The 23,983-nt window shown below is 45.6% G+C and overlaps 2 protein-coding genes across 2 annotated transcripts; both read right to left on the reverse strand.

Annotated features, from left to right (window-relative positions):
- Window positions 1–5: 5 nt before the first annotated feature.
- LOC141592265 (histone-lysine N-methyltransferase ASHR2-like) lies at window positions 6–5,062 on the reverse strand. Its single transcript, XM_074412867.1, has 3 exons — window positions 4,868–5,062; window positions 1,852–3,807; window positions 6–398 (listed from the first exon to the last, which is right to left on the reverse strand). Exon 2 carries the CDS (start codon window positions 3,112–3,114, stop codon window positions 1,924–1,926), a length of 1,191 nt encoding a protein of 396 aa, XP_074268968.1. The 5' UTR covers window positions 3,115–3,807; window positions 4,868–5,062; the 3' UTR covers window positions 6–398; window positions 1,852–1,923.
- A 3,246-nt stretch (window positions 5,063–8,308) lies between these two features.
- Window positions 8,309–10,762, reverse strand: LOC141590176 (uncharacterized). Its single transcript, XM_074410782.1, has 3 exons — window positions 10,704–10,762; window positions 9,957–9,979; window positions 8,309–9,147 (listed from the first exon to the last, which is right to left on the reverse strand). The coding sequence occupies exons 1-3, from the start codon at window positions 10,760–10,762 to the stop codon at window positions 8,309–8,311; spliced, it is 921 nt and encodes a 306-aa protein (XP_074266883.1).
- Between the last annotated feature and the right edge of the window lie 13,221 nt (window positions 10,763–23,983).

A 23,983-nucleotide genomic window follows, 5' to 3' on the forward strand; every position in this document is an offset into this window, starting at 1 on the left:
TTACCTATTTCAGATTTATCACCATTTCAACCAAAAAAAACTTTAAAAGCAATTCAGACAGCAAAAATTATCGTTAAAAACGAGCAAGGAAATTGTCGGTGTTCCCTCAAGTGAGAAATTACTAGCTACAACTAAACGGCGCTGTAAATATTCCAACACATTCCAACTTATTTGTGCTAGAGCACGGAGGACATGTATTTGAGGTAATGACTTGTGATTAACCACTGTCATTACCTCCTTTTATGCCAGATACAAATTCCTAATATTACAGAGGCATATATAGCGCTGTGATAGCGCTATTTTAGCCAAGTTTCCTCGTCTTCACACCGTCTTCTTGAGAAAGATGCTCAGACTGATCACACCGATCCCGGAACTTTACTTGCTATGCCAACTTATCCCTGCATTTGGTAACAAGAAAAAGTGAGTATTAACCATTTGGTCATTATACCTGCAAAAACCACCCACACACAATATAAGCGTTGTGTTTGTTGAAAAACATGGAAACCGATGCACGTCCTATGTAAGTTGGCAAAGTCATTAAGTGGTGGTACTCATGAGTCATGATTTAAGCTTCACCGTCAAGTTTAGAACCGTAAAAATTGGAAATGGTATCTTGAGAAATTTTTTCAAAGGTTGACATTTTGTTTTATACCCTTAATCTTGAAGATGTTCACACTTCCTATACTAAGTTGTCTAAAAATAAGGTTCACACTTTGTTTTATGCTTCTTTACCTAAGCGCTTTTGAACAATTTTATTCAATATAAGTTCACAGCCAAGAAACAGACCCTAAAGTACTACACCATCACAAGCATAAACTCTTTTGGAGTTGTCATCCCTTAATCTGATGAAATACAACTCACAACTCAACGATCAAACCCTTGTTCAACATGAAAATTGCTGAACTTTATGGCTGACCAACAGTTCTCCAAGGAACTAAGGCACGTCTTATAAAGCTTCTAGTATTCCCATACTCTCACATGAGGAAGATCCTCGTAAACTTGGGACACCTAAAAGTTAAAAACTTTTTTAATTTCTTTTTTTAATTTTTGTTGTAACGATTCCATATGACAATTCATGCTACGCACCAAATCACTTTAGGACTGGCTTTTTTTTGTTACGTATCTTCAATGCTAAAAAAGATTTTCAAATAAATAATTTGATAATAATTTCATTATCTTGCACAAATTCATCGTGTTCCTACTTCCTCTAGATATGAGGGATTATACCAACAACAAAGAACCTAAGGCTTATTGGCACGGTTTGAACACTACTTGATTCTACCTAAGATATATGCTCACAATTATAAATTTGACGTCCAAGATTGAATGCCGGTTAGCGGCTGACATCAAGACATCATAAGCTTTCTCTATTTCAATGCAAAAGGGTCCACATTCGATCAATACGAGACAAAGTCACAACACAGATATGCCTATGGTGTTCAACCAAGGACACGATACAAAACGCCGCGTGAAGATCACCTAACCGCATTTTAGAACATTTTGAGTCAATATCGACTACATTTAGCAAGATTTGACTACGGTGTTCAAACAAGGACACAACACAAAAAAGCTGCGTGAAGGTCACCCGACCACATTATAAAGCATTTTGAGGCGATATCAACTGCATTTAGCGAGATTTGAGTATTTGACTATGATAATCTATACTGCAACCGATGCAAATGTTAAATATAATGTCGGGCAACATGTTCCTATGATCGTCTTTATCAAAAATTAACAATAAACAGATACTAAGGCATAACAGGTAAAATCAAATACCTTCATGAAAACCCATGGTAAAAAAAGAGAACAGAAAGAAAATAGGGAAGGCTGGGTTAAATTCCAATGACATACCTCGTCAGTCATGAGAGACTAGGAGTCCATGAGGCATAAAATAACATTGTGTTTGTCCATCATGTTACAAGCCTAAAAAACTTCTCGCTTCAAATTGCCACAAACATTACACTCCATGATATCGCGGGGATTACCATCCAAAGGTGGCAAGGGAGCCAAAGTGCCAGCACAATTCTCCTTGTCACACACAAATCTCACAAAAAAGTAAGCATGAGGAAAGTCATCGTTTCCTTCATCCTCAACCTCATCATTCTCCCCGTCGGACTCCATTTCTCCTTCATCCTCCTCCATTGTCTCGTCCTCACCTTCATCATCCTGGTGAGACCAGTTAGCCTCAACCTTGCAACGATCACAAATGCATGAAAAACCATAATCATCTAACAGTCTTTTTTGCCTTTCAGGGTAGCTTAGGTTGACGGGAAAGTAACTCAAACATATCTCTCGACCCTGGGGCACATCATGTATCATCCGGATAATCATGTCGGTGTTTCCATTGGCTGCACTATCGATATAATCAAATCGACATGCATTTGGCAAGCAGTCATGATTAAAAAATGAAGCATGTGGATAGATAGCATAAGCTCTCACGGTTCTTCCTCCATTTTCCGAGAAAGGTTCCATTAGTCCAAAGGCATTGCAGCGGTCCTTGGAAAGTAGAGACGCCGTCATTTCCACTGTTGGAGAAGACATCCCTTCGGGAAATGGTAGTGATGAGATGATGGAGTTTAGTAACATAGCGGAGTTCCGATCAACATCCTGAGTCCCACTTCCTTCAAGTGATAGAAGAGTCTGAAAAGTGGACGGAGAATACATTGCAAGATTGTAGGCAGCAACCAGGTATCGGGCCTGGACTTGGCGTTCATCAGGCTGTTGGTCCACAAGTGCATAGCAGTTTCTCAGATATCTTAGAGCTTGACATGCCCACGGTGAGTGAGTCAAGCTGATAGCCAGAGATTGACATTTTGCAGAACAAAAGCTAGCGTCGTCAGAATGAGAGCATGATGAGCACGTCAAAGCTGATGCAGTGGAGCCAGATGGGCCCAAAGTCTTACAGCATTGCACACAGTATCTTAAATAAGAGGAGTCACCCTCTTGGTCTCGGCGTTTAAGAGGATAAGCCGAGTAGGTTAGGATGGGGGAATCACGCAAAATGACTTGGCCGCCTTTTAGGGGTTGAGAGGCGACCAGACCTCTTCCTTTCCCCTCAATATTTACCAGGCTAAGAGCATTTGGTAACGCCACCTGGTTTTCTACTTCTGCCATGGGCACCACTGAAATTTAAGAGTGTTGAAAGAGGCAAACTTAACAATTTCAGTACGTTATTGAAACTCAAAACTCTGAAATTCACTCGAGATAAATGGCTCAACTCTTTTGTTTTGAAAGAAATCAAACAGGGAAAATGGCTCGCTAAACTGTATGCACTTTGAATGGTGAAGTGGGCAAGTGGCAATCAGCCCATGCTTCATGACGCAATTTTCATAATGGGTCAATGATAAACAGACTCGTTGTACTTAACAGGAGGGTATTGTGTACATACTACTCGAAAAAACTGAATTGAAGAAATCATATTATTGTTCAATGGTCATTTAGACAGGAATAGACAGTCAATGGGTATGTTATCGAAATTAAATGGCACGCCTAAGGCTTATGCAAGCTTTATTTACCCCAAATCAGTGGCAGACCGAGAAAAAGATTGTCTTATTATACAAAAATTATTCATATTGTACATCAAAAGTGAACAAAATGCAAAGAAAGACTTTGTTTCTTTGTTTCACAATGTTCCTAGACAGCAGGACCCATGTATTTCTACATGGATCAGCCACTGCCCTAAACAGCCATGGCAGAGCTAGTATCTGAAGTTAGAGAGGCTAAAATCTCGATCTAAAATTTCAGGAGGGGAAACCTATCGACCCGGTTCGAGGGCCGCCCGGGAGGGGCGGCGGCCTAGGGCCCAAGCTAGAAAGGGGCCCATTGTTCAGAGTTTTAAAATAATAATAGTGGTAGGAAAAGAAAAAAAATCTAATTTAGTAAAAACGAAGCAATGCTTTTCTAATTTCTCACCCTGACTCTCTACCCTCTTTTTTTTCTAAGACCCGAATCCCCAACTCTTTTCTTCTTTAATTGGAAATTTAGAATTTAAAAACTCATATTCTAATTCCTAAGCAACGGTTTCTTAATTTCAATGGTCCAAGATATAAGATATATGATCACTGATTAACTGATTGAGTCGATCATAACCATAAAGCTTTGATTGAGATGGTCTTCAAATGTGGTAGGGTGAGGCTCTTGATAAAAGTTAACGCCTTTGGTCAACCACCGCCAAAATTATTGGCCACCAGCCTCTTGGCCAAATTACCACCAAAATTGCATTATCTCACTACTAAAATTCGACCACCACTCCTTTGGTCACTATTAAAATTCGGCCACAACCCCTCATGGTAGATATTATTTTTAAGCGAAAGCAGCAAACCACTCGCCCAAAACCCGGCATGGTTTAGCCCAAAATCCACAAAGCCTCTTCCGCTACACGAAAGAATTGCATTATACCCACTCCAAATTATGACACTATCCTTCTCCCACTACCAATTTCGGCCACCATATTCTTATTCTTCTACTGGATTTACCCCAAAAGAATAAGAGGACAATTATCTAGAGTAATTAATGCATTTTTTTGTAATTGGAAAGGTATACGCAAAAATAAAATTCAAACACCACTGATTTCACTTGCATTAACTAGCACATGTACATTATCCCTGAAAATCAAATAAGCAAAGCTCAAAGTTTAAGGCATTCATTCATTAACTAGCACACTCTTCGACAAATCATCATCAGTAAAATCAGACGAAACATATGAAATTAAGAACAAATTAATATCAATTTCAAATAGCAAATTAATACAGTACTAATTTAAGGGCAAATTCGTTTGAATAGAAAACTGAATAGCAAATTCGTATGAGATTCAATTCAAATAAGCATATGAAATTAAAAACAATAAAAAGATTAAAATCATACTTACTAAATAATTGATGGATTCGAAATAGGAATAAAAAAAGAGGGATTTATCCTTCTTGCTGGTCGTCGTCTTCGCCGGTCACTATCGTCGTCGGCTGCCGTATAATCTCAGTTTATGGTTAGAGGTGCGTTTAGGGTTAGAGCCTAGAGGTGGGTTTTGGGTTCAATGAAAGAATTGGGATTTTGGTAAAGAAACACAGTAAAAATAAGAGTCCATATTGGAGTCCATACTTAGTACATATTTTTTTGTTCACAGCAATTCTCCTATAAGATCGTTCTATAACATAGGACGGGCCCAACATAGGACGGGCCCAAATAGGAGAGAAGTCCAATTCAAAACTAATTAATTAAAAAACCAGAATAATTTTGGTAAGATAAGAACGCAACAAATTAGCATAATTGTAACCGGCAAGGAAAATGGGGAGAGTGAAGAGACAACTGCACCTCGAAACATGCTAAGAGGCTATCAGTTATTGCTAAATGAAGTTATCATCCTCCTCCTTTGCACGGTTATGCATGTTTTCATTTTTTTTTACACTCAAAACATTGAATTAATTGACATTTACTTAATCATAGTCTATGCCTCTCCTTATTTAATTTTTTTTTTTTTTTTTTTTTTTTTTTTTTTTGACAATCGTAAATACAGATTTTACAGACTCATGGCCTGATAAGCCAGACCATGTGCTACAACATTAAGCGATCTCGGGATAAAGTTAAAACTTAGACAATGAAAATCCGCATAAAGCCCCCGAATGCTAGCTAGAGCTTGATTGATCAGATGGTTCTCCTTCTCAATCCCTGCAATTTGGTTAATAAGCTGTAGGCAATCCGTTGCTATATCAAGGTGAAGGTATCCACACTGCTGTGCCCATGAAAGAGCATTACGAATACCCAAAGCTTCCGCTTGTAGAGCTGACTCCGCCCTTATCTTTTGTTGGTTACGTATAATCTCCGTACCTGCGGAATTATACGCCACCCATCCTATAGCCGCCCTATAGTCTTGTCTCCAACTCGCGTCCACCTTGACCCTGATTACCTCACATGTGCCCTGCATTCCTATGACTCTGACTGGCTTACCCTCCCGAATCTCAGCAAGTAAGGACAAGGATTGCTCATTCTGCCCATTACAGTTAGTAGTTCCTTTGTCCTTTTTGGCAAGATGAGCACTCAGAATCCGTATATTCTCATAAACGGGTTTGAAGAAACCATGAATAAGGTATTGTTGTGTAACGGCCACTTCCTTAAAAATCACCTGATTTCTTAGAGTCCATAAACCCCATAAAATTGCCGCAAAGGCAATCACACTCCTTTCTCCCCCCGTTCTATTATAGAAGTATTGGATCCAGTTCATAATCCACTCCTTTATATCACCAGTTTCAGCATTCATAACTCTAATACCAAGCTCAGACCCTGCCCAAATACGTCTGGATAATTCACAATCTCTGAATAGATGTCCTGTAGATTCCATCTCGTTATGACCTTCTCCGCACAAGCAGCACGCGTGATTAACATCCATATTTCTCTTTTCAAACTCAGTTCCAACAGGAAGAGTGTCGGTCAGGATCTTCCATAATAGAATTTTCCAGTTGCTGGGAATCGGTAGATGCCACAATTTTTTCCTACAGAATTCCCTACCCCTATTGCCAATCCGACTCTTATCCTTCCGTGATCCTCTTTTTTCCATGTAGACTCCAAATATTAGCCCATATCCACTCTTAACACTGTAGATCCCATCCTTTGCAAGTGGCCAAAAAACCTCATCCCTCCCTTCATTCCCCCCCACCTGAGTGGCGAGAACTCGGGCCGCAGAGGCATCGTCAAACAAATAGCGCACTAAGTGCTCATTCCATTCGTTGCCTTCCTGCATTAGATGTCGGATTTGCAGGTTTGCTAAATGAACATTCTCAATTCCCAGTAATAGGTCCCTTGGTTCGGGGATTTGCCCCCCAACCCATTTAGATTGCCAAATATTTAAGCATGATCCTGTACCCGGCTTCCACCCGATATTATCAATAATGGTTTCCAATCCGTGAAGTATACTTCTTGCTCCCCATGACATACCAGAGCCCCTGAGGGGTAGCATTCCACTTATATAATCACTTCTTCCAAAAATCTTCCTTCTAAAAATCTTACAAAACATTGATGAATCACCAGACACCAACCTCCATCCATGCTTTGCCAGTAGTGCTTGATTAAGGCATTCAATATTACGAATGCCCAGCCCCCCTTTACTTTTTGGTAAGCTTAGGAAATTTTTACTACACCAAGGCACATTCTTACCTAGCCTGCATCCTGTCCACCAAAATTGTGTCAAAAGAGAGTTAATCTTTTTTGCCACACTTACCGGTACTTTGAACACCGATAGAAAATAATTGGAAAGATTGGATAGGACAGAAGAGATTAGGGTCAGTCGTCCCGCAGGCGATAGAAAAACTCCATTCCACGAGGATACCCTCCTTGTGACATGCTCAATAAGGGATTTAAAGATATCTTGTTTCGATTCTTGAAATTCCGCCGGTATACCCAAGTATTTACCAATACCTTTATTCCTGTGTATCTCCAATGCTCTCATGACCTTCTGCATCCTCCCCAAAGTAGTATTTGGGCTAAATACAATTCCAGACTTCTCGGGATTAAGTCTTTGCCCTGATGCATCACAGTACTCCATAATAATCCTCCCGAGATGTGCAGCTGAATCCCCCTTATCATGAAAAAAGAAGACCGAATCATCCGCAAAAAAGAGGTGGGTCAGCGGCTGGGTACCCCTACACAGTCTTAAACCATGAATCAATCCCAACTCCTGTGCATGATCAATGTTCCTCGAGAGTGCTTCCATACACAGAATAAAGAGATATGGCGACAGGGGGTCACCCTGTCGAAGTCCACACTTGGGTCTAAACTGAGGTAAAGGGGACCCATTAAGGAGAATCTCATAACTGACAGTAGTAACGCAGTTCATAATTAGACTGATCAAGCTTCGTGGGAAACCAACTTTAACAAGCACTGCCTCCAGAAAATCCCACCTTATCCGGTCATAAGCTTTACTCATATCTGCTTTGAATGCACACCGCCCAAACTTCCCTTTTTTATGCTTAGAAATATAGTGTATTGCTTCATGCGCCAACAGAATATTATCACTAATACTCCTTCCAGGAAGGAAAGCGTTTTGAGTCTCACTCACCAAACCCCCCATAACCTTAGCCACACGATTAGCAATGCACTTAGTAACCACGCGCATTAGTACATTGCATAGGCTTATAGGCCGGTAATCCGATACCCCTTCAGGATTATCCATCTTAGGAATTAGAGTAATAAAAGTTCGATTTGCCTCCCTTAACACTCGCCCCGAATTCAAGATGGATAAGACGGCTCTTGTAAAATCTCCTTTGACCATAGACCAGCATTTGTGGTAAAAAATTGCTGGGATACCGTCCGGACCCGGTGCTTATAGAGGTCCCATTTGGAATACCGCACTACGCACCTCCTTAGCCGTGAACCGCTTCGCAAGGCGGTCCGTATCATCTTGTTGAAGACCCACTGTAAGATTATGCAATACCTGATCAAAAACATGGTCATTCCTTGCCACCAAGTCATTCCTGTCCGCCATATACAGCTCCATAAAATTCTTTTGAAATTCACAGCTGAATTTGCTAACGTCGTAACTCCATTGACCGTCTTCCCCTTTAATCCCGTGAATGAAGTTTCTTCCTGCCCTCCCTTTTACCCAATTGAAGAAGTACTTGGTGCAGGTGTCACCATCCACCATCCATTTAACCTTTGCACGTTGTTTCCAAAAACTCGCCACAGCCCGGGCATAACTTGTAACCTCCTCATTTGCCCTATTATAAACCTCATCACTCCCTCCCGTACATGCTATGTTCATTCCTTCCTCTAGTTTTTGATCAAACTCCTCCCATTTTACATTCCATTCCGCTTTTTTGTCAAGAGTCCATTTTTTCACACTGGTTCTAGCACGCGACAATTTCCTAGTAATTTGATAAGCCGGTGACCCGGCATCAGATATAGCCCATGCACTACGAATTCTTTCCAGGCATTCCTCATGCTCAAGTGCCCACGCATCAACCTTGTACGGTCTCTTGCTTTCACTTCTAACAAGGTTAAGATCAATTTCAATTGGAGCGTGGTCCGATATTTGTATTGGGTAGTGCTTAATACCGGTATTTGGAAAATAGTAGAGCCATTCCTTCGAACCCAAAGCCTTATCAATCCTCTCATAAACCCTTTTATCCCCCTTGCGGTTGTTACACCAGGTAAAACGTGGCCCTTTGAACGGTATATCCACAAGTTCATTAAAAGATTTTTTTTAAGTTAAAACGTTTAGTTTTCAACTTAAACTAAACGGCTTTAAAAGATTTTGTTTTCAACTAAATAGAATTAGTTTTTATGTTGTAAGTGATAGCTTGTTCAACTTATTTCGTAAGGTACTAAAAATTAAAATATTGAATCTTTAACTTGAAAGTAAAAAAATTGGTCTTTGACTTAGTTAGTAAAGTTTTCAACATATAGGTATAAGTTTTCAAGTTCAAACCGAAATCTCATATTAAATTGTATTTTCACTATAAGCAAAGAGTTATATAGATAAAATATTGAGTCTTATACATAAAATTTAGAGTTTGAGATGTCTGTAAAGCTAAGTTAGCAAATTAAAAAAGCATATAGTTTTCATTACAAAAATCAAGTTCTTACCTACAATGACATGTTACCTAATGACGATATAGGATATTTGGATCGTCGCCATTATCAAGCCGGCTCAAGGATTTAGCGATTTTCAGTCATAATTGGTTCTTTAAGGATAATCTACTACTCTACTAGTATTTTTATAGCCAATGTGGGACTCGAACCCACACCATATGCATTGATGCACATACTCTTCCATTTAAGCTAATTGGCTGTTCCAAAACTCTGCAATCTTAACTAAATCTTAGGCATAAAGCACCTGCAACAATACATAATAATAGTAATAGTATTCAAGTTAAACCTACATGTTTTTAACTTTAAACTTAAACTGAAAACTCAAAACAATTTTTTTTTTAAATTCCAACCAGGAAAATACGTTAAATTATTTTACTAACCTATATAATCCAAATCTCTGAACCTAAAGCATCAAAAAATTGAATCAATCTCAAAGTTTAAAATTGATTATCCTAGACTTTTAAAAGTCAGTTTTCAGACTAAAAGGATATCAATTGTCAAAAATCATAGACATAATAAAATATACTGCGTATTAAATTGAGTGAAATCCCAAAAATCAACAAAACTTTAATAAATTTTACACACAAACTTAACCGTAATTATAATAAGTTAAAAGAGAGAATAAGCTAATAGATTACTCCGTATATATGATATATACCTTCACCTTGAGATCGATATTGATTACTGACTAATTCGTATAATTGGATACCAATGAGGTAAAATCAACAACAGTATTCAATTACGAAAGAGCAGCCGCGGTAAATGAAGAATTTAGATGAATCCAATCAAAGATGAAAAATATATACCTATGGTAGGTTGATTGTGGCAGAGAGAAAGGAATCAAGGAAGAGAGAAAGGATTTGGGAAGTCATATAATTGTGGCTGTCAAAAATAAGTCTAGACCCTTTGGACAGTTATACACTTATACATACAGATTGGGCTTTAAAGTGGGTGGTCTTATGGTATAAGATCGCCTCATACAACAATTATGGGCCGTTTGGTTCAAATGGTTGGAATGGATTGGAATGGAATGAGATACCATGAGGGGATGGATTTAGAACCCCATACCTAATATTTATTGTTTGGTTCACTCTAAAATTGTATGGAGGGGGAATGGAGTTAGAAACCTGAGTGGGAAGGTGGGTATGGGATTCCAAGGGGTTGGGGTGGAATTAGAATCCATCATGATTCTAACTCCATTCCAAAATACCCCAACCAAACACTAGAATCACTCAAATCCATTCCATTCCATTCCATTCAATACCCCCAACCAAACACCCCCTTAGTGTTTTGTTCCGGGTGTAATTCCAGAGCAAGTATTGTTACCACCCGTGGCTTGTAGAATGATGTCTTGAATTGAATCCCTCTTGCCTTTATCGTTCCACTCGGTCTCTCCTGCAACAATGAACGAACTGAGGGCTTGGCTTTATGCCAAGCGTACTCACTCCGACGCTCAAGTCAGTAAACTTAGAGGGGTAAGTTGTTGTTACTTGGCTAAGGATGTATTGTAGAGAGATAAGGAAAATATTACCAGATGAATAGTGATTCTTAGGTTAATTTATGGATCATTTCCTCAATGAAGGTTGAGGAGTATTTATAGACCTTCACCTTTTGTCACGTAGTGGCCAAGTGGCTAGCAGGTGGAAAGACCGTTCTACCCTCGGCCGCTGGACCAATGGCAGGCCGACCGAGGGTCTTGGATATGAGTACGCGGATATGTGACCCGGCTGGCTAGTTGCCAGGCCGAGACTCAGGTGACAGGCCGATGGGTTGCATCGGCTAGGCTGTCTAAGTCGTTGACTTTGCTGTGGATATCCTTGACCTTGCTCAATGTGTTGACTTGGTCAGCGGTGCAGAATATGCCCCATCAATTTGCCCCCAGCGTAGTCTATGCCGTGGTATGGGCTTCGATGTATGTTGAGCGTATATTCTGCGCAAGTAATTTATGAAAAATGTTCCGCATCGGCTTCTTCTACCTCGGCCTGGTTCTTTTTAGGCCGTACCATATATATCCCCTCTCCGCATGGATGTGTAAAGGACATCCGATGTGGAAGAGAAAGTGACGCTGGCCGAGACCAGGGTTGAGAGTGCCGGTTGTTTTTGATTGCCCCCGGCCGGTGCTATGTAGCTTGGTTGATCATGTGGCCGGCGGAGAGCAGATACCTAGGAATTTGTTGAGGAAGATGAATAGGCGAAGAGATGTGAATGGGCGTGTTGAAGACGCTTGGTCACTGTTGCATTGATTGACGTTCAACTGTTGCAACGATTGACATTCCATGGTTGCATGTCTGACACGTGCCTGTTTGCTGATTGGCTGGCGCTTCATGGGCTGTTCTCTGATTGGTCCTTCTTCATGGGCTTTTCCCTATAAATAGGGCAGTTATTCCGTGAAATTGGCCACCAATTTCATTCTCTCCAAAATTTTCTTCTCTCTAAACTTTCAAGGGCTTCTTTGTCTTCTAATTTTCAGAGTTGTTACTCCGGCGAGTGTTTTTCTTCAAGGTAAACAAACACATTTCCTCACTTCTTATTTTGTTAAATAATCATTGTTATCATGTCTTCTGCTGACGCTGGGACTAGCACTTCTGCGCCGGGGGGTTCCCCGTCGCGTCTTGATGGGGATGGGATACTAGATGCCATCCCGATAAGGTTTGGGGGTCCTAGGTCTCCTTCTCCCGTAGTTGATCCACCAATTTTGGAGGAGTGGGAGGATGAGGATGATGATGTTGGTGATGATGAGAGGACTCCTTCTGATGGTGAGAGGACTCCTTCTGATGGTGAGAGGCCGTCTATCCCGGATCATGGCGAGGCGCACTTTGTTGGTCTTGACCGTGTCCGGACTAATAAATTCGCCACTATTCGGTGGGACTCTTTTCGGAGGCCATTTCTCCTTCGGTGAGGGGTACAAGATCGTTATCCCTGAGGAGGGTCAGACGGTCTGTTGCCCTCCCCCGGGTCACATCGGCGTGTATATATATCAGGCACCTGGAGTATGGGCTCCGGTTTCCTTTGAATGAATACGTCATGGCTATCATCAAAGCTATGAACGTCGCTGTGGCCCAACTGCATCCGTTGGCCATGAGGACGATAGTCGGCTTTGTGTGGCTCTGTCTCTTTAGGGGGGAGATCCCGACAGTTAACTTATTCCGCCGCCTTCATCATCTACGGCCGTCAATCGCCGGTAAAGTGGGGTGGTACAGCGTGCAGACGGTGCCAGGCTTCGTCTCCGTGTCCAAGCTTACTTCTTGTAAGGACTGGCAACGGCGATGGGTGTACGTCCAAGTCTTGGGAGGACTACCCGTTGCCTCGGTCCTTCCGAGCCCTGTTTACTTGCGGTGTGAGAACCGGGAAGAATATGAGAAATGTATTTCCCGGGGTAAGGTTAAGATGGACGCTTCGATGGTTCCTCTTCTTTGCGGAGGAGAAACGGGCGATGCAAATTGTTTGATCGAGAAGGGATGGCTCCCCGACTCGGATTATCCTTCGGGATGAGCCGCTTTGCCGCGTCGGCCTCATACCGGCCCTCAATCGGGGTGAGTGGGGTCGGTGTGAGGCCCATCTTTTCTGTTATATTCCTGTTTTAGAGCTTTGTTTTACTTCCTTTATGTAACTCTTGTTTGATTTCTTGCAGACCGGTTTGGCCAGGATCTGTCTGAGAGGACCTTAGAGAGGTTAGGGCTTGATAAGGACGGGAAGGTTGTTCAACGGCATCCTACGGCTGACGCGCGTGATCGCAGACTGGCTCCCAACGAACTGATGGACAGTGCGGTGAAGGCATTGATCCGGAGGCGGCCCTGCACGGGTTCTCGGAGGCGTGCCGAAGAGAACAAAGAAGGCAGCGTCCAAATTGGCGGCGACGTCAGTGCCAACCCCCTCTTCGACTCCAGTGGTCCAGAAGGATCATTTGGAGGTCATCGATATCACTGAGGGGGTGGTGACCGTTGCTAAGGACCCTTCTCCTCCGAAGAAGAGAAAAGTGCCACCGTCTGCTTCCACTGTTGCCGGGGAGAAGACTGCCCCAACCGGCCCTCCGCTTAAGAGGGTCCAGACTGGTACGGATCTAACTTGCGGTTCAGACTTAGCTGGTTCGTTGGACATTCCCGATGACCGACTCTCTGATGTGTCGATGCATGTTGACGTGGATGCTCTGTGTAAATTTTTTGTAGATCCACCTTCGGCAGTCGCCGTTCTCACTGAACGGCAATTAGGGAAGCAGCCTGAGAAGGCTATTGAGAAGGCGGGTGATAGAAATGTCACCGTTGACTCCTCAGCTCAGAAGATTCCTCCCACCGAGCTTGTGGCAGAGGGTGTGAAAATATATAAGAGGCTGGCGAAGTGGACCCAACTAGCCGGCTCCCACATCATGGAGCAGGAGAAGGCCATGGCCCAAGCTGGGCCACTGATCGCAAAGCTTAAGCTTGATCTCTCTGCTGCAAGGGGGGAAGCCGGGAAGGCTAAGCTGGATCTCCTTGCTGCCAAGAAGCGTGTGGAGGAAGCTGAGAAGCTGCTAGGGGCCGAGAGGGCCAAAGTTGCGGATGCTGATGCCGCCACTGCCAAGATGATGGAGGAGCGGGACAGGTATAAGGGCGCTTATGACGTCGTGGTTGCCAAGAGGGAAGAGTGGAAGGATCTGTTCCATAACCAGGCGGAGGCGCTCAGGGACACGCAGGCCTCCCTTGCTCAAAAGGAGAAGGATATTGAAATGCTTCAAGATGATCTCCTCCCTAAAATGTGCGCCCAATTCCGGGACCAGGCCGAGGAGGCGACCAGGGAGGCAATCAAAAAGCTCATCCCCGACGGCTCCTTCCCGTGGGATAAATTTGACCGACTTCGGATGAGATGGCCGATCTTTGCGGGCGGCGTGGGCTGCGAGAAGGCGGAGGCGGCGAAGGCGGCTCAGATAGCTGAGGCCAAGGCGGCCTATGGTGCAAAGGTGAAGGAGGCTGAGAGGCTAAAGGCACTTGAAAACGTCGAGCCCTCATCTGAGCCGGCCACCGAAGATCTTTCTGCTGCGATGGAGGGCAACAGCATAGGGAGACGGGCGGTCGTCACCAGACTCACCCGGCATCTCGGATAGCTTCAGCTGTTCGGGGGCCAACTATTTAGCCTTTCCTCCCTGCCATTTTTTGGCGCTTCAAATGATATGTTTGTAATCTTTTGCTTTTCTTTCCCTTGTTTTGTTGTAAAACTCTTGGTAGGTTGTGTTTAGGATTATCCCTATGGGGACGGCCGTCGTCTGTACTCTCCTTGTGGTTGTTTTCAATAAAGTTTGTCTTATTGGCCTTTGGCTTGGCCGGGGCTTTGATCACAATCCTTCACCTGTCCTCTCGCGTTATTAATTGAGTGCCTTCATTTTTACCTTCGGTATGACCGAGGCAGTTTGAATGCATATCCCAACTGTGTTTAACGTCTTTAGCGTGTCGACCGACGTATCCCCGTCGCTCTCGGCTTTGGCCGAGGTAATCGGGGTTGCGGCTCGACAGCATTCGTAACTGTGTAGGCATATTGATTGCTAGATTTGCGTCTCAATTGCACTGAGTGTACGTTTTTTCTAGCGTATCGGTCGATATGTCCCCGTCGCTCTCGGCTTTGGCCGAGGTAATCGGGGTTATGGCTCGACAGCGCTCGTAACTGTGTAGGCATATTGATCGCTAGATTTGCGTCTCAATTGCACTGAGTATACGTTTCTTCTAGCGTATCGACCGACGTATCCCCGTCGCTCTCGGCTTTGGCCGAGGTAATCGGGGTTGCGGCGCGACAGCGTTCGTAACTGTGTAGGCATATTGATCGCTAGATTTGCGTCTCAATTGCACTGAGTATACGTTTCTTCTAGCGTATCGACCGACGTATCCCCGTCGCTCTCGGCTTTGGCCGAGGTAATCGGGGTTGCGGCTCGACAAAGCGTTAGAATCGCTGTAGGCATATTGATCGCTAGATTTGCGTCTCAATTGCACTGAGTATACGTTTCTTCTAGCGTATCGACCGACGTATCCCCGTCGCTCTCGGCTTTGGCCGAGGTAATCGGGGTTGCGGCTCGACAGCGTTAAATAAGTCAGAATGTAGGCATATTGATCGCTAGATTTGCATCTCAATTGCACCGGTATACGTTTCTTCTAGCGTATCGAGAAGACGTATCCCGTCGCTCTCGGCTTGGCCGAGGTAATCGGGGTTCTTGGCGCGACAGTTGTCAGAATCGTAGGCATATTGATCGCTAGATTTGCGTCTCAATTGCACTGAGTATACGTTTCTTCTAGCGTATCGACCGACGCGTATCCCGTCGCTCTCGGCTTTGGCCGAGGTAATCGGGTTGCGGCGCGGCGCTGTCAGAATCGTGTAGGCATATTGATCGCTAGATTTGCGTCTCAATTGCACCGAGTATACGTTTCTTCTAGCGTATCGACCGACGTATCCTCGCTCGCTCTCGGCTTTGGCCGAGGTAATCGGGTTGCGGCTCGACGGCGTCAGAATCTGTGTAGGCATATTGATCGCTAGATTTGCGTCTCAATTGCACTGAGTATACGTTTCTTCTAGCGTATCGACCGACGTATCCCCGTCGCTCTCGGCTTTGGACGAGGTAATCGGGGTTGCGGCTCGACAGCGTTCGTAACTGTGTAGGCATATTGATCGCTAGATTTGCGTCTCAATTGCACTGAGTATACGTTTCTTCTAGCATATCGACCGACGTATCCCCGTCGCTCTCGGCTTTGGCCGAGGTTATCGGGGTTGCGGCGCAACAGCGTTCGTAACTGTGTAGGCATATTGATCGCTAGATTTGCGTCTCAATTGCACTGAGTATACGTTTCTTCTAGCGTATCGACCGACGTATCCCCGTCGCTCTCGGCTTTGGCCGAGGTAATCGGGGTTGCGGCTCGACGGCGTTAGAATCGTGTAGGCATATTGATCGCTAGATTTGCGTCTCAATTGCACCGAGTATACGTTTCTTCTAGCGATCGACCGCGTATCCCGTCGCTCTCGGCTTTGGCCGAGGTAATCGGGGTTGCGGCGCGACAGCGTTCGTAACTGTGTAGGCATATTGATCGCTAGATTTGCGTCTCAATTGCACTGAGTATACGTTTCTTCTAGCGTATCGACCGACGTATCCCCGTCGCTCTCGGCTTTGCCCGAGGTAATCGGGGTTGCGGCTCGACAGCGTTCGTAACTGTGTAGGCATATTGATCGCTAGATTTGCGTCTCAATTGCACTGAGTATACGTTTCTTCTAGCGTATCGACCGACGTATCCCCGTCGCTCTCGGCTTTGGCCGAGGTAATCGGGGTTGCGGCTCGACAGCGTTCGTAACTGTGTAGGCATATTGATCGCTAGATTTGCGTCTCAATTGCACTGAGTATACGTTTCTTCTAGCGTATCGACCGACGGAGGGGATAAACACTGACGGAAAACTTGGATGTTTCTTCAATAGATATAAAAACGCGCCGGGGTGCCGACATTGGTTTTGGACACCTCCGCCGCTTACACAAAGTACTTTCTTAGGTTATCAGTGTTCCAGTGGCTTATCAAGGGCACGCCCCCCATGTCTGTCAGCCGGTATGTGCCCGGCCTCATCTCTTCAACCACTTTGTAGGGACCCTCCCAGTTGGCCGTCAGTTTACCATGAATATTTCCTTTGTTGGTGGCAGCCGACTTCCTTAGGACTAGGTCTCCTACTTTTAAGTCCCTTTTGTGGACTCTTTGGTTGTAGGCTCTTTTCATCCGGTTTTGATATACTGCCAAGTTGAGGCGTGCTGTATCTCGGCTTTCTTCGACCAGGTCTAGGGAAGCTCTCAGGCCTTCCTCGTTTTCAACTGGGTTAAAGGTAGCCGTTCTGAATGTTGGCACCGTCGCTTCAATTGGTAGGACTGCTTCGGAACCGTAGACTAAGTGGAAGGGGGTGTACCCCGTTGCTTCTTTCTCCGTGGTCCGAAGGGACCACAGGACACCGGGTAGTTCATCGGCCCACCTTCCCTTAAGGTCTTCAACTGTCTTCTTCAAACCGTTGAGGATTGTTTTGTTGGTCGCCTCCGCCCGTTGCTCGTGGGTGGCAGACGGAGGAGTATGCGAACTTGATGCCAAGCTCTTCTAACCAGTTCATTATCAGGTCACTCCAAAACTCTCGGCCGTGGTCAAATACCATAACCTGGGGTAATCCGAAACGAGTTACAACATTTTCCCAGATTACCTTTCGACGGCCTGTGGTCTTCGCAGTCGCTGCTACGACTTCAACCCATTTGGTGAAGTAATCAACGGCGACGATCAAGAACTTCCTTCCTCCGGAGGCCGTTGGGAACGGCCCTAGCATGTCCATCCCCACCGTGCGAAAGGAAGGGGACTAAGCACCGGTTGTAGGTCCCGGGAGGGAGCGTGTATCACCGGGGAATGCATCTGACAATTCGTGCACTTCTTGGTCTTTGTTCTGGAATCTTGAAGCATGGTGGGCCGAGTAGCCGGCTCGGAGAGCTTTGTGGGCTAGTGTTCTTGCCCCCATGTGGTGTCCACAGATGCCTTCGTGAATTTCTGTCGATGATCGCTCTGCGTCCGGACCGACACACTTCAAGAGTGGTCTTATTACGGACCTTCGTACGGTTCCCCTTCGAACACCAAGGCCGGCGGCGATCCTTTTTATCTTGGCCGAGAGATTGCGGTCCTCCGGCAACTCATTTGTAAGTTTGTATTTCATTATCGGAGTCATCCACGTTGTCTCGGTCTCTATGTTGCCCACCATGCCGACGGTCTCGGTGATGCTCTTTGCATTCTCGATATCTACCAAAGACACGGTTGGTGACATTCTTGATGGTTGAGTGGCAAGTTTCGAGAGAGCGTCGGCCCGGTTGTTCTCGGATCTGGGAACGCATTGGATTTGGAAAGATTTCAATTTTGCTATGTCGGCTTTTACCCTTTCTAGGTACCTTACCATTCCGTCGTCCTGAGCCTCAAACTCCCCCCTGATTTGGTTAGTAACCAACGGTGAGTCTGTCTTCAACACAATGTGTTTCGCTCCAGCACCCTAGCTAGCTCGACTCCGGTTATCACCGCCTCGTATTCGGATTCGTTGTTCGAGGCCGAGAAGGTGAATTTCAAGGCATACTCAAACTCGTCCCCGTTTGGGCTGATGATAAGGATGCCGGCTCCGAATGTTTATCGTGGAGGAGCCGTCGGTGTAAACCTCCCATACACGGGTTTGGCTCTTCTTGATATATGCATTCGGCCAGAAATGCAAGTGCTTGCCCCTTTATCGAAGGCCTTGGTTTGTATTGAATGCCGAAGCCAGAGAGTTCCACCGCCCATTTGATAAGCCTACCGGATTGTTCGAATTTTTCCAAAGCTTTCTCCAATGGTTGATCGGTTAGGACCGTCACGGGGTGTGCGTCGAAGTAGGGTTTTAACTTCCTCGCGGCAACGACGACGGCGAAAGCTGCTTTTTCAATTAGTGGGTAATTTCTCTCGCGGCAACAGCGTATGGTGACAAAGTAGATTGGGTGTTCTTTGTTTGTCCTCTTCCCGATGATCACAAAGATCGACCGTGGCCGAGGTAATCTGCTATATATAGGTATAGCGTCTCCCCAAAGACGGCACCGGACAGAGTTGGGAGAGTCGAAGATGAGCTTTCGGTTGCTTGAAAGCCGTGCTCTATTCCTCCCCCGGTGAAGTCTTTATTCCCCTTCAACACTTTGAAGAATGGAGTGCTTTTGTCGGCTGACCGAGAGATAAACGGCGAGAGCCGCCATTCTCCTGGTCAACATCATAACCTCTTTTCGGTTCCTTGGTTCCGGCAGTCTAGGATTGCTCGGACTTTGTCCGGATTGGCATCTATGCCTGGCACCGACAAGTACACCTAGGAATTTACCTGCCCGGACACCGAAGTTGCATTTCATTGGGTTGAGCTTCATCTTGTATTTCCTTAGTGAACAAAATGTCTCGTGTAAATCGGCCAAGTGCTCATTTGTCGACTTGCTTTTTACAATAGCATCGTCGACGTAAGCCTCAATGTTTCGTCCTTTTTTATTTTGGAACACTTTGTCCACCAGCCTTGTGTACGTTGCTCCGGCGTTCTTCAAACCAAACGGCATCATTTTGTACATGTATGTGCCGTTAGCGATGATAAATGCGCATTTAGGCATGTCTTCCTCGGCCATGAATACCTGGTGATACCCCGAGAAGGCGTCCAGCAGTTTTAGCATGGTGTAGCTGCCGTGGCGTCAATTAAACTATCTATTCGAGGCAAGGGATAACAATCTTTGGGGCATGCTTTATTAAGGTTGGTAAAGTCTACACACATTCTCCATGCCCCGATGACTTCTTCACCATTACAACATTGGCTAACCACTCGGGATAAGTACAAGGCATGATGAAGCCCGCCGCTAGTAATTTATCTACTTCGGCTTTGATGGCCTCATCCTTCTCGGCCGAGGAGTTCCTCATTCTCTGCTTGATCGGGCGAGCGGTGGAGAGTACGTTCGGCTTGTGAACAATCACCTCCCGCTCACGCCTGGCATCTCGGCCGCCGAGTAGGCGAAAACATCTTTATTCTTCCTCGGCGGAGTCCAGGAGGTCGGCTCGAATTTTGGTTCCAGGTTGACACCGACGATTACGGTGCGGCCTGGATCAATCTCTACCTCCTCGGTCTCTGCTCCTTCGACCATGCCGATGGTCCGGTCGTTCCGGATCGGGGGTGTATGTATCTGGAAGGATTTTAATTTTGAAGCGCCAGCTCTCACCCTCTCTAGGTACTTTATCGTCCCGTAGTCCCGAGCCTCGTACTCTCCTCGATCCGGTTTGGTCACTAAGAGTGAATCTGTTTTCACCATGACACGCCGCCCGGCGGCTTTAGCTAGCTCAACTCCGGTTATCACCGCCTCGTACTTGGATTCATTGTTTGGGGCCGATGAGGTAAGCTTCAAGGCGTGCTCAAACACGTCTCCGTTTGAGCCGATAATAACGATCGGCCTTCGAGCTATTCGTCGTGGAAGGGCCGTTAGTGTAAACCTCCCATACGCCAGGATCCTCCTCGTTCTTCGAGACGAGCTTATGCGCTTCCCCCCGGTCCGAGACATACATTAATGTCAGGGCCCGGATGGACATCACGGCGTCGGCCGCTCAAAGTGACCCGGCCTATGAGGACGTTGTGCGGCACGAGCCGTCAATAACCACGAACTTGGACGTAACATTCTTGGCCGCACTTCCCTCGCCGAACGTTCGGGCGACTTGATTGATCCCGGGGTACCGGTAGGCCCCAGAAAAAAGCGTACAACGGTTTGGTGTAGGGGCTCAAGTCTTCAACCTTCAGACCGAGGCCGAGGAAACATTCTCTGTACATAATGTTTGTGTAGGCGCCGTGTCAATCGGGCATCTCTTCACCAAGTGGTTGGCTACGTCCGGGTGGACCACGAGTGGGTCGTTGTGAGGAGCGATGACTCCTCGTAGTCTTTCTTCCCAATGGTCATATCGGGGATATAGGAAGCGGGGTTCTTTGTGTTGGGCACAAAGTTGATGGCCCGACATAGCTCATTCAGTGCCGTTTGTGCCCATGAGCGGACCCACCGTTCTCGTTGTCCCTGACGACGACATTGACTGCTCCTACCCGCTCAAAAACGGTTTTCTTATTTGACCCGTCGGCATCTGTTTTTCGGCCCCCGGCTATGTATTTGCCGAGACTCCCCGTTCGGATCAGATCTTCAATGGCATTTTTCAAATGCCGGCAGTCGTTTGTTAAGTGGTCGGTGTGGCCGTGGTACTCACGATGATCTTGGCTCGTGTCACCGTCACTCCTCGCCCTAGGGGGCCTTTCCCACTTTTGACCTTCGTTTTTGCTCAGGGCGAAGACCTCGGCGGCAGATACGACCAGAGGGGTGTGATTATTGTACTGCTTTCGGTAGTACGGTGCCAAGCTCCCCCCGGCGCCTGCCGAGCTCTGTTTCCTGGCGGGCTTGTCAGACCGTGACCTATTATTGTCGCGGCGTCTTTCATCAGACCGTGAACGATTATTGTCACGGCGTCCTTCATCCGGGTTGTCCTCCCGGCGGCTCTTCTTTTCTGAGGGTTTGGCCTCGCTAGGGCCTACCCAGGTTTTGTGATAGTCCTCCACTTTAATGGCTTGATCGCCCCAATTTCTGGCGGCGTCCAAGGTCAGGCCGCCGCTTTTGATGAGCTCGTTTTTTAGGTCTCCCCTTGGGAGGCCTTTCATCAGCGCGAAGGCTGCCAGCTCGTTGTTCAGCTCACGAATTTGCTGAACCTTGGCGTCGAACCTCTTCACATAACTTCGGAGAGACTCGCCTCCCTCCTGTCTGATAGTTAGGAGGTCCGACGTCTCCACGGCCCTCCTCTTGTTGCAGGAATACTGGGCTAGGAACACGTCCTTTAGGTCGGCGTAACAGTATATCGACCCGTCGGGTAGCCCCTTGTACCAACTTTGTGCCATCCCATGCAGTGTCGTTGGGAAGATTCGGCACCAAACCTCATCGGGTTGCTCCCATACTGACATGTGAGATTCGTAAGCCTCGACGTGGTCGGTCGGGTCACCTTCCCCTTTGTATGCTATAGGTGGTAACTTCAGCTTAGTTGGCACCTGGATTTCTAGGACGTAGGCGCTGAGGGGCTGTCTGACCACATGTCGAATGACACGCGGCGATCGGCTCCTCGCATTCCTAGTCCGGCTTCTCTCCTCGTAGCGAGAAGGACTTCTCCTCCGACTCTGGTGAGTCGGGCTTCTTCTCCAACTCTGGCGAGTTGGGCTTCTTTCGCTCCTCCGGGGTGTGCCTCGTTTGTGCCCACGTGACGGCTGTCTTCTCACGAGTGCGAGAAGGACTTAGGTCTACCACGACCACTTTGGGCTCCTCCGGTGTCTTGGCAGGTCGCTTCTCCTAATGCTCCGTTCAAGTTTCTTGGGGTCACATTTTGGGCCCTGGTCTCCTGGACGGTTTCCGCCGCTCTTGTCGGCGTGACAGTGTGAGCCGGCGTACTCCCAATTAGGTCCAGGAGCATCTTCAGTTTGGCTGCGTCAACCACATGTCCCATGATGGTGACCTGGTCGGCAGGTAGCGGAGTGTCTGGTATTATTGGCATCCCGTACTCCGGTTGAATCACTTGATCGGCGGAGGGTTGCACAACTCCAGATTTGTGGACGGTATCATCTTGGTAGAATTCGGTTTCGTCATTCACGAATACCTCTTGTTGTTTCGACATCTTCTTGGCTTTTGGGGTGGGTTTTTTGTGTGTATATTTTTTTGTTTGGGAATGAATGTGACTAGCTTCTAGTGTCTTCCCCACAGACGGCGCCAATTGTTCCGGGTGTAATTCCAGAGCAAGTATTGTTACCACCCGTGGCTTGTAGAATGATGTCTTGAATTGAATCCCTCTTGCCTTTATCGTTCCACTCGGTCTCTCCTGCAACAATGAACGAACTGAGGGCTTGGCTTTATGCCAAGCGTACTCACTCCGACGCTCAAGTCAGAAAACTTAGAGGGGTAAGTTGTTGTTACTTGGCTAAGGATGTATTGTAGAGAGATAAGGAAGATATTACCAGATGAATAGTGATTCTTAGGTTAATTTATGGATCCTTTCCTCATTGAAGGTTGAGGAGTATTTATAGACCTTCACCTTTTGTCACGTAGTGGCCAAGTGGCCAAGTGGCTAGCAGGTGGAAAGACCGTTCTACCCTCGGCCGCTGGACCAATGGCAGGCCGACCGAGGGTCTTGGATATGAGTACGCGGATATGTGACCCGGCTGGCTAGTTGCCAGGCCGAGACTCAGGTGACAGGCCGATGGGTTGCATCGGCTAGGCTGTCTAAGTCGTTGACTTTGCTGTGGATATCCTTGACCTTGCTCAATGTGTTGACTTGGTCAGCGGTGCAGAATATGCCCCATCATGTTTTTTTTTTAATCCTCTCGGATGAGAAAGGTAAACGAAATTCAAAGAATTTTTATTTACCACAGATAACCGTAATAAGAAAGGGTACAAAGAAGGGGACTCTCGTCTGAAAAGTCGGATACTTTAAAACCCCAAAAACAAATTCATGACGATAAAATAAAAGCTGAGAAATAACCTTACCAAATTGTAAAGAACACAAAAGGAGAACAAAGAAACCTAAAAACCAGATTTGTTTACACATCCAAAAGGATTAAAAACTTCAATACACATTCATCAAAAAGCTAAACTTTTTATTCTTAAAAAAACATGAACAATGAGTTCAATTTACAAAGGTAAATCGATAAAAATTGCTATTAAATCCTTAATTTAAACCTTCTTTAACTAAGATATGTGACTGAAAAATGCCCTCGTAGGCTAAATTGGAGAGCAAATTAAAGTCTAATCTTTAAGAAGGCGAAAATGAAAAAAAAGGCTGAAATATTCTGTAAAAATCAACAATGACTTCAATTTACAAAGGTAAATCGATAAATATTGCTATTAAATCCT

Source organism: Silene latifolia, chromosome 7 (assembly GCF_048544455.1).
Source record: "Silene latifolia isolate original U9 population chromosome 7, ASM4854445v1, whole genome shotgun sequence".
NCBI classification, from domain to species: Eukaryota; Viridiplantae; Streptophyta; class Magnoliopsida; order Caryophyllales; family Caryophyllaceae; genus Silene; species Silene latifolia.

What these genes read in the sequence shown, in the direction of transcription:
- LOC141592265 (XM_074412867.1), bottom strand. Translation starts at nt 3,114, where the DNA reads ATGGCAGAAGTAGAAAACCAGGTGGCGTTACCAAATGCTCTTAGCCTG.
- LOC141590176 (XM_074410782.1), bottom strand. Translation starts at nt 10,762, where the DNA reads ATGATGGATTCTAATTCCACCCCAACCCCTTGGAATCCCATACCCACC. An exon ending in ATACCCACCTTCCCACTCAG is followed by an intron (nt 9,980 to 10,703) that starts GTTTCTAACTCC and finishes TTGATGCTTTAG; the next exon opens with GTTCAGAGATTTGGATTATA. An exon ending in CAGAGATTTGGATTATATAG is followed by an intron (nt 9,148 to 9,956) that starts GTTAGTAAAATA and finishes TACCGTTCAAAG; the next exon opens with GGCCACGTTTTACCTGGTGT.